Genomic DNA, 10514 nt, shown 5'->3' with positions numbered 1-10514 from the left:
TTTGTTTAGAAACTTAATTTTATGAGTTGAGTGACCTCTCAGCTCCACATTCATTCAACTCATTATTTCAATTAAACAGACTTAAAGGCTCTGAACACCCACACAGGTGTTTTAGTTAATTGCACCTTCATCATTCTTATTGGTGGATGAAGATTTGTGACCTAATATATTCCCATCAAAGCTCCGGTCCACTTCAACCTGAGCAGAGGTCTAATCAGCCAGAAAAACTGAAATCACCTGTGTGGGTGGTCAGAAGCCAAGTTGCATTAGCTTGAAATAATATTCATGAATATTAATACAACTTTAATTTAATGAATAAATGTAAAAAGTTCCACCACTGCAGTTGACTTCTTCTCACACAGGTGCAAAATACAGTATATACAGTATATGCACAAAGTAGTGGCCAGCTGTGTTATGTAGCAAAACATATAATGTTATTAATGTCATATTGGACTCTGAAGAGACAATAAAGTGGAACAGGGGACAAATAGAAATCAATAATAAAACCAGAGTGGGGAATGATTTACAAAAACTTTTTTTTATTTTCAAGTCCCCAATCCCAACATCAAACCAGAAAAAAGTGGCACAATGTGGAAGTAAATACAAAGTTCCCAAACAGGCCACAGGCTGCACAGGAGCCAGCAAACACACGGCAGCAGCAAGCTAGAAAAGTGAATCACACCAATACATTAAGTTGCTTCAAAGACAAGCAGAAGTACTGCATTAGCATAAACATCAAATAACTGTTGGTGTGAGCAACAAAGTGCTTTTCGCTTTTGTTGAGTTAATACGTTCGTGTTTCAGCTTTTATTTATTAAGAGGCAAAAGTAGCATGAGAGTTAGAAAGCTATCCCCTATACCAGGGGTCCCCAACACGGTGCCCGCGGGCACCAGGTAGCCCCCAAGGACCACATGAGTAGCCCTCAGGCCTGTTCTAAAAATGGAAATTGAATATTGATATTATCTGTTTCCCACCTTAAGTCAAGTCATTGTTGATAATTATCGTGAGAAATCATTTACGTGATCAGGGTCTTCGCATTGATGAGCATCATTAATCATTAATAATCATATATAACTAAAGGCAAACTGAGCACATTTGTTATTTCAGAAGAGTGTATCAAACTGGTAGCCCTTCGTACGACTCAATACCCATGAAGTAGCTCTCAGTTTCAAAAAGGTTGGTGACCCCTGCCCTATACACTCAATTCATCAGGTATTATTAGATTGATTTTGACTCCTCTACATTTATTTCACAGTGAGTTTTCTTGAGGTTTACTGTATTAACTTTCATTCTGGGTAAATCTTGTTTTCTATAAGGGATTAGACATTCCTTGGTTGAGGCTAGTAATAGTGCAGTGTTAATGGCAATGGCTTTAAAATGTCCTGTATGGACAGTGCTGTCCCTTAAAAATCCACAAGGCACAGACAGATCTACAGAGCCTCTGTATCTCCACACAAAAGCTTCACAGAAACAAAACTGATTTACTGAAGATTATTACAAAGACTCTTGAAAAGCTTTATATGCAGAGCCAGGTTTAGGCTACATCTACACTACTACGTTTTGGTTTAAAAACGAATACCTTTTGCGTTTACATCTTGTGTTCTCACACTACTAACGGCGTTTTCTAGACCCCAAAACTGAGACATTTGGAATTGGTCATGAGATATGCGTTTTCAGACAGGTTGTATGGACGGAGATTAGTTCTGCTACAGAGCTAAAACACTTGTGTGGATGGAGATCATTTTTGTTTCAAAACACCGTTTAAAAATGAAAACGTAGTAGTGTAGATGTAGCCTCAGCCTGGTCATGACTTCATCCATCATTAGGGTGCAGATCTAATACAATGATTGTTCTCAGGCACTTTCAAAAGCAGTGTTGAACACTTGGTCAAACGCTTCTGACTGAAAAAAGTATTACAAAATATGAGGTATGAGCATTCTCCCAAAGAAATCCACTGACAGATAACTAAGTTTAGAGAGCATACACAAAGGCATTAGGGTTCCATTTTGAAAACATATAGTATGGTTATGTCTCTGTTTCGGAGCATCAGAGAGAAGCACAGGCACCGAAATCCGCGTTGCTATAAATGGACTGGGGTTGTAGAGTTTGAAAGACCTGGGCATGCCGGGGAGAGAGATGCCACCGAGTTGCATTATCCATTGTTTTCGGAGCTTGATCTACACAAAGGACTAAAGTCGGGAAATTTTGGCAATCAATGGTAAATAAATTTTCACAACTTTAAAAAAAGATATGCCTCTCCTGAATCCCCCAACTTTATGAAAGTGAAACACTAAATCACTGGAGTACACCTTCAACACAAATTAAATTAATCAGTACTTTCTAAGTACTTTGAGTAAACAAATGGCAGTAAAAACTGGTGACTGTCAGGGATCTTTTCAATATTTCCACGCTTCAAATTGAAACGACCAAAACAAATCTCTAAAATGTTGGACAAACATTCTAGCCTGGCATAGCCAGACTAATAAGCAAATGCACCTCTCACTTCTTTTTCAATTTTCAAGGGGCATTATCAACGAAGCAAACCAAAATGCCTCTAGACGGGATTGAATAGACCTACAACCAATCGGCGCAAAACAAAATCAACATTGCTCTGAGCGACACGTGAAAGTTAGGGCGGAGCTTGGTCTGTTTTGGACGGAGAATGACGGTTACGTTCTGTAACTGCATTCAAGCATGACGTTTTAAACCCGCCCCATGTGAGATAAACGGTTGTGATTGGTCCGTCCAGTTGCTCTTCAAAAATCTGTTTGAATAACCCGACGAATCTGGCAGAGCAAATGACACATGAGCTGGTACATTGGTCTGATTTCCAGGCTAAGCATTCACCAAGGCACCGAGCATTTACTAGCCTACAACATCTGTATTTAGTAAATTCAGGTACAGTAACATGTAACTGATCTGACATTGGTAAGTGAGAATGATTTTGCCATTTTAATGTGCCAATATTTACTGCCCCTAGGATGCATTCCATGTTCTAATGGATATTAGGATATTATGTAAGGTACAAATAATGACAAAATATCACTTAAAAAAATATCATATCACTTAAAATGATCATAGTATACCAGACTCAACTGACAAAAAAACTGATTTGTGGAAGTGTTAAAATCAATAAGCAGTTATCGACTTTATGAGACTAAATATGGCATCTATGACATTTGAAAATTTTGCTTTAAATCAGGGTAGAACAATGACATTGGCGGTTATATAAAATATTATACAAAAAGCACCACCACGAACGCAACAATAGCAATGACAGACTTAAAATTCCATTTTCAGTACATAAAACCAGACTATGTAACATTTAAAAGAAAAAAAATCAAATCATTCTCTTACAACAACTTAAAAAGCAATAAACTCATCCTTGTTAAAATTATTTTTAAGATAAGCAACTTTGTCTACTCTATTTTTAAAATGCAAAAGTCTCCCCTTGCCAGCTAAAAGCTCATTAGGCATATATAAATTGCAAAGCTTAGCTAAAACCTTACCTAACATGTCTTTTTGTCTAAAACCCATTGAGCCAAACCAACTTAACACGTTAACCCTGAGAAACGGGGAGAGAACATGAACAACCTGCCTCTGTCAAATGTCGGTAACATTGACTTTTGATGGTAGGTTTACTTTCTCTACAGAGACACGATGGCAAGTATAAAACTCAATTGTGATGTGGATCTGACAGAGTGACTGATTAACACAGGAGATGTTTTGCCTTGGTTGCAGTTATGGCTGTTGGAGAAGATGGAGAAGACCTGAAGGTGTGCAGTAGGTTCAGGTTTCAGGTTCCCGACGGCGGACTGCTCCACTGGTTGACCATAGGCCTGCGGAGCAGCTCCTCCACGTGGCGGGCCACGTCCATCGTGTCCTCCAGGTCAAAGTCTCCATCTGCATCCAACATGGTGTCACTCCTGACAGGACAACAGCAGAGACACAGGCCACACTTTCATGAAGGAGGTTCAGGGGAAAAATATTGGGTTTTTTTGTTGATGGATGTTCAACAACCTATTTCACTAATATCAGCTAGGACATAGTTAATGTAGGTGGTCATAGTACGTTCAAAATAACAAAAACATTCTTATAAAGCCAGAAATATTACCTCAAATCAACATTAGTCAAAAATGATCTTTGTCTTTAAAGAAATGGATAAATACAGGGGATTTTCCTTACAGCATTCAACTTGCTCATACATATACACACCCCACAGTCACATTAGCTACAAAAGAGCGCTCCAGGGCGTGCCTAGCCTACTCCTGGTTGTTTGGCAACAGTAAACAGAAATTCTCCGGTGCTACCTTCAAGCACGTCTTAAAAGTTACTTCAGAGGTATTGTTAAGTCACAAGAACGATGTTGTTGGATTTAAAAGTATTTATTTCTCGATAAAAGCAACAAAATATATGAGATAAAATGCCAAACTTATCAGATATATACAGAAATACGATGTCCTGAAGCGTTTTCCGCCATCTTGAATTATTTTCTTCGACTCAAATTACTGACATACGTCATGCTGCCCTCACGCTCCAATTGGCAGTCGCTTTGTCACATTTGCATAAAATAGACTTCATGTCCATTTCGGCCCCGCCTTGCTCGTGGCAGTGGCGAGCTCGTCGCTGGCCTACGGCCACTCCCATTGAAAATGAATGGCAGCCTGTCGCTTTGTCTGTCTCTTGTAGCTAATGTGAATGTGCGGTCAGGCTCTGCATATGTGGCCGAGACACTTCGCCCATATTCATCAGCTTGCTGTTTTACGTTTACAATGTTACATTAACGGTCTGTCCCACAGAACCACCTTAAGACCTGTAGTGACAATCTTTCCAAAGACTTTGGACTTGCTCTGCCTCCACCTTTACAGCACGCTGTATCTGTGGAGTCTTATGACTTAATTAGGAAGGCTCTGTGGTGGACATTCCATCTTACAAACTCATGCTATATCAGGTGACCAATGGTAGCTCTGGTCTTAATCCAAAACAGTGTCCAACATAACTATGAACATAACCTGTGTCAGGCAACTAACAGTTGGGATAAAACAGTAGTGCCCAAATCACATCCTGCCAAATTCAAGGGAGGAAGTTAACACATACTTCCATTCATACACAAACACCTAAGTACCCTGCTGCAGTATGCTCATGCTGACATTGTTTTTGATGTGCTGAGGTGTGGGTTGATGTTTTAGGTAAGCATCTATGTTTACATTGAAAATCAGCTAAGCATAACACCAGCATGACTTTAAATACTCCCTCAGTAAGACAGAAACTTCAGAATTTGGGATGGCACTACATTACTGTGTAATCCTATATTCATCTTCATCAAAATTACTAAATGTAATGCTACAAATGTAATAGGGGTGGTACGGTTCATGAAAAAACATCCGAACCGTTCCATCCGCTTGTCTCGGTTCGGAGCGTGTGTGTGCCGCACGGTTTGACACATGCGCAATGTTGCCTCATGCCCGTCAGTTGCCCGTATGTGACCTCCGACAGTGGACAAGTTACCAACAAAATGTACAGCGAAAGACCATGCAAAAGATTTCTGGCAGTCCTGCCAACCTGTATTCATTTTAACATCAATGACAACCAATAAACCCTAAACCTTTTTTTTGCCAAATAAATGAAAAGCATGTTGAAATCATCAATGTCTTCCCTCTTGCTGTATCAAAATCTCAGCTAGCTTTCTTCAGAGATGGTCCCAATAATGTGCTTAAAGTCAAGTCAAATTCAGTTTGTGCATGATTACATGACATAACAATATAATTATGTAATACTGTATCCTACATTGTGGGTAATTAAGCTCTATATCATATGCTGAATTATATTTCTGGAGTGTTAAATATTAAAAGAAAAAATAACAAGAACCGTACAGAACCGAAAACCGTGACCCTAAAACCGTGATACGAACAGAACCGTGGGTTTTGTGAACCGTACCACCCCTACAATGTAATGTAATCAAAGTCTCCCAAACTTTTCCATACGTGAAAATGACTTTTCCTGTCATGTTTTTTTTTTAGTATTTGAAGTAAATAAGTTTTGGTTTCACACTGCAGTTATGCAAGCGCCCCAAAGACCTATACGTGACAAAACGACGTCCTGTTGTCACCACGTACGCGAGCTGTGTCTCCCGACAGCTGGAACTGATTGGTCTGTAGACGTTCTTCTCCGTCCTCTCCTATCCTCTCTGTGTGTCGGTTATTTTCCAGCTGACCGCTGCTCTCCCCGTGCTGCCGCAGCTCTTTTCTTTTTGTTGTTGTTGAGAAGCGAGACACGGGAACTTTACTTTTTTTTTTGAGGAGCTGCAGCATTTATTCAGAGACAAACTGAAACCTCCACTGTACATTTACTACCACTTAACAAGTAAACTGCTGATATATTCTCTGCTCTGACAGCTGACTGCTCTGAGCGCTGACACAGTTACCCTCTCTCACGTACTCACTAAACACTGAGCTGTTCCTAAACGGAGCTTCTCCGCTCTTATAACACCAAGATAGCCTGCCAGAGCTTCCTGGATTTGGTCCGAAAGTCTGAACCATACCAGAAATGCTTTCACACTACAAACAAACCAGACCATGGTTCAGTTTGATCTGGACCGAGACTAACTCCTTTGGTCAGACCAAATTTCAAACGTTTGGTCTGGACTGTGGTACAGGGGAGGTTTCACACCTGTAAATGTGTTTTGGATCAAACTGAAAAGTCCAAAAATCATCTTTGATTAATTAATCGAAAAAATAACGCATTAAAAAAAATAACGCAGATTAATCCATTCCATATTGACGTTTGACCCGGAGCTGTTCTAGCCACCATTCGACTGTAAAATGAAGGAGGGAGACGAGAAGGTGCTGCCTGGATCATTGATTGGAACATTTACTTGTAGTAATCTTCTTAATCTGGTGCCCCTGATATGTCTGTCTTCTCTCTGATGCTCTGAGACAGACAATACAGGCAACACAAACACCGCTCCACGGGATGCTAGTTAACACTATACTCGACAGCAGCTAACGTTAGCCTACCGCTAGCTAGTAGCTGGATAAAAAAACAGTTAAAATGCTAACAGCTAACGCTAAACGGTGTGAAGTTTGACTGCGTTTCACTGTAGAGGATTCCAACACCGAGATATAACCGTTCTCTTAATACATTCATGGATATAACCACAGATATAGAACATGTGTTAATATGTTCTATATGGATATAACAGTCTGCAGCTGCCGTTGTCGGAAAAACAACACAGACGGTACGTTCAACGAAGCTGGGAAACTACAGCCTCGTGTTGCATTCGTAGATGTTGAATGTCCTTTTCCCATCTGGTGGTTGTTTTTGTCGTTCAACAGCAATTTACTAGTGAAATAAGTTATTGTTATAGTTATTACATTATTATTAAATCATTTGATTTTGACCATATGGCTTTAGTAATAAACAAGCTGTTCTTTAATGTCGCCGACTGTTTAGTACCCTTCTTTTTTTTTTTTTTTTTTTTTTTTAAAACTTTCTTTAAAAAAGTATAGCTTCAGGCACCGTTAATTATGTATGCGATTAATTTCGATTAATTAATCACAGAGTATGTAATTAATTCGATTACATTTTTTAATCGATTGACAGCCCTAGTATTAACCACATTAGGGAAGTTCAGGTAAACCTTCATCACACAAGGCTGACTTCCTGTTGCCAGAAGGTGGCGCTATGTATTACATCAATAGGAGAAGTAAGTTTCAGAACCAAGCAAATGCTCAAAATCATACATTATTTATACATGAATGTTACAGCTAATTTCCTGTTGGGTTTAGGGTTTGTCTCTTGGAGCCTTTTTTTGTAAGTCTGACATGGTACATGTGCAGACAAAATCTCATACGTCTCGGTAAAACTGCAGGGGCTACTTCTTTGAAATTTTGTAGGTGCTGCTATTGAACCACTTTACATTAATTGTGCCGGAAACCCATGTGATTCTGGACTAACATCATGTCTGAATGAGTTGGAGTAGATTGAACTTTGACGTTACAACAACTATATTTCAAGATGTAACGTCAAAGTTCGCAGTGCCACCTCGGCGACGCCCTTCATATTGACACGTAGAGGTCTTCAGGCCAGGACCCTTATACGGTTTGGAGCAAATTTGACAATGTTAAGTCTAGTTACAAACCCCTTCCTGTTTCATGGCAAAACATGAAAAATCAACGCCATGCCCTGCCCACACTATTTTGCATGCACTAAAAAGCTTCGCAATTTAGCTTCGCCAAGGTCTTTAGATCATACTGCTTTTTTGTATGTCTGGATAAGCTTTATATGCCTACCAAATTTCATGTCTCTAAATGAAAGTTAAAGGAGGGGGCTTTCACCTTTGAAAACTGATAGGGGGTGCTAGGGGTGGACGATATTGGGGGCTATGTAGACGACAGTGTGCTGTTTTCGTGGTAAATAAAATGGCCTGTATATTACCGACAGGGCTTCCAGGTCAGGTGAGCAGTGCTGGGCAACAATCCTGCGGTTGGTACTCCGCCTCTGGTCTTGCCGGAGTTCTTGTCTCGATCCTGCCGGTAGCTAGCTCGGTCTGGCTATGTCCTCCGGGATGTTATGAGCGGCCTGGAAGGCTCTCGTCACAGCTGTGTTGTATCGTGGTCCTGTATTGATTAGTTCAGTGTGGCTGTACTTGTTTAAATATACACCGACAGTAGAGCTAGTAACTGCTGCACAATTGCGCGCCGCCATCTTTGTTGACATTTGTGAATGTGTAGCATTCCAATGCGTGTTTTGAAGTGTTTTTTTCTAAGTAATTTAAATACTCGATAATGGCAGTTTGCACATCGTTAACACAACAATGACGATATTAACGTAGACGTTATATATCGCCCACCCATATGGGGTGCTATAGCCAAATTGCCGCGGTGACGGTCACCTAGCTGGAGGTGGTTCTATACTGATCCACACCAGAACCTGTATGGCATACTACTGTAGGACATCCTGTCCAGCATCAAATCTGACACGCTCCTTGTTACACACATTTTCTGATAGATGGAGCAGGAGCTACAGTATATGCTCCATGCTTCTTTTGCAGGGTGCAAATGTTCCACCAAAACGAGTTCCTTAACGACACATACGCACGCACCCACTGCATACACTGAGAGGCTGACAGCTGTGTGTCTGCCTGGCATGCTCTGTGTGTACGATGGCCGATTTAACCTGCCAGTCCTCATCGATTTAGTAGCATGTGTCACGTAGCTCTCCACTGTGTGTCCAGCAGAGAGCCACAAACGTAGAACTAGCAGTTAAGAAATAAATTGTACGGCCTATTTTTCTTTTACAATGCAAAAAAGGTTTTTTAATAACTTTAATTTTTGTTTTAATAAATATGTGATAGTAATAATCGGTCAAAATTCTTATCGTTGGTTAACGGTTAATCATTGACATCCCTACTCCAGATCAATACAGTGTAGAGACTTACTTTGTTTCATCCGGGAGCTGAGATCTGCTGCATTTCAACGAGGTCTCTCTTGCAATTGCAGGCCAGTAGCTTCGTAATCCAACTGGAACTGCAGTGTCTTTTTGCAGCATTTGTACAATACATCCATAATAAAGTCATGTAATGAATGTAATGAATCATTTATGATATTACACGAAACAATATATCTCCGCGTTCCATCATCCTAGCAGCTTCCGTTTTGTGTGCCTTGAAGCAATTGTTGGCATGAAAACGTCTCAATTTGTTGTTTGTTGCCATTTTGACACCCAGAATTCAATGGAGTGAGTGTGTCGACCAATCAGAGACCGTCTTCCTGACTATAGATCTCCAAATGCACTAGTAGTGATAGTCCAATGTTGTGACCCAGCGCCATTGCTGACATCCTCATTTCTTGTCAGATTTATGCCTACTATTATATAAGATAGCACCCAAAATGTGTTTCTTTCGCCACTACATATACTAAATGTGGAACGAACAAGCCAAAATAATGATATATATAGCGTAAATGTAATAAATTATTTATATATATATATATATATATATATATATATATAAATATAATAAATAAATAAATAATCGGCAGTATCTCATTCAAACATTTGGATAGTATTAAAAGGCGTTCACCCAGGGCTTATTGAGCCTAAGAAGGTGGCCCTGATGATTAGGTACTGTCCATGGGTTAGTAGCTCAGTCCGTAGGGAGTTATGTTGGGAACTGGAGGGTCGCCGGTTTAAGTCCCCGTGTGGACCAAAGTAAAAAGTGTGGACGGGTAGCTGGAGAGATGCCAGTTCACCTCCTGGGCACTGCCATGGTGCTCTTGAGTAAGGCACCAAACCCCCCCAACCGCTCAGTGCACCTGTCATGCTGTAAAGACTGTTCCCTCTTTCTCTTCACATACATTATGGCAGTGGTTCCCAACTTTTTTTCCTTGGCGCCTCCCCTACTCATGTCTAAGAAAAGCTGAGCCCCCGGAAAAATTACAGGTAAGTGTTTTTTGTGACTCTGTAGCAGACGATACTTTGTAACAGTTGTTGGTTACTGATATATATGTCTGCC

General features: G+C 40.2%; 1 protein-coding gene across 1 annotated transcript in view; it reads right to left on the bottom strand.

Annotated features, from left to right (window-relative positions):
- Positions 1–2098: 2098 nt before the first annotated feature.
- The window catches only part of LOC114547635 (signal transducer and activator of transcription 5B), a 43868-nt gene continuing 35452 nt past the window's right edge, over positions 2099–10514 (bottom strand). The window contains exon 19 of the mRNA XM_028566905.1: positions 2099–3927. Within this exon, the coding sequence (XP_028422706.1) occupies positions 3798–3927 (130 nt within the window). The 3' untranslated portion in view covers positions 2099–3797. The remainder of the gene's footprint in view (positions 3928–10514) is intronic.

The sequence above is a fragment of the Perca flavescens genome, chromosome 21 (genome assembly GCF_004354835.1).
Source record: "Perca flavescens isolate YP-PL-M2 chromosome 21, PFLA_1.0, whole genome shotgun sequence".
Lineage (NCBI taxonomy): Eukaryota > Metazoa > Chordata > Actinopteri > Perciformes > Percidae > Perca > Perca flavescens.
This window is presented reverse-complemented; position numbering and strand designations above follow the sequence as displayed.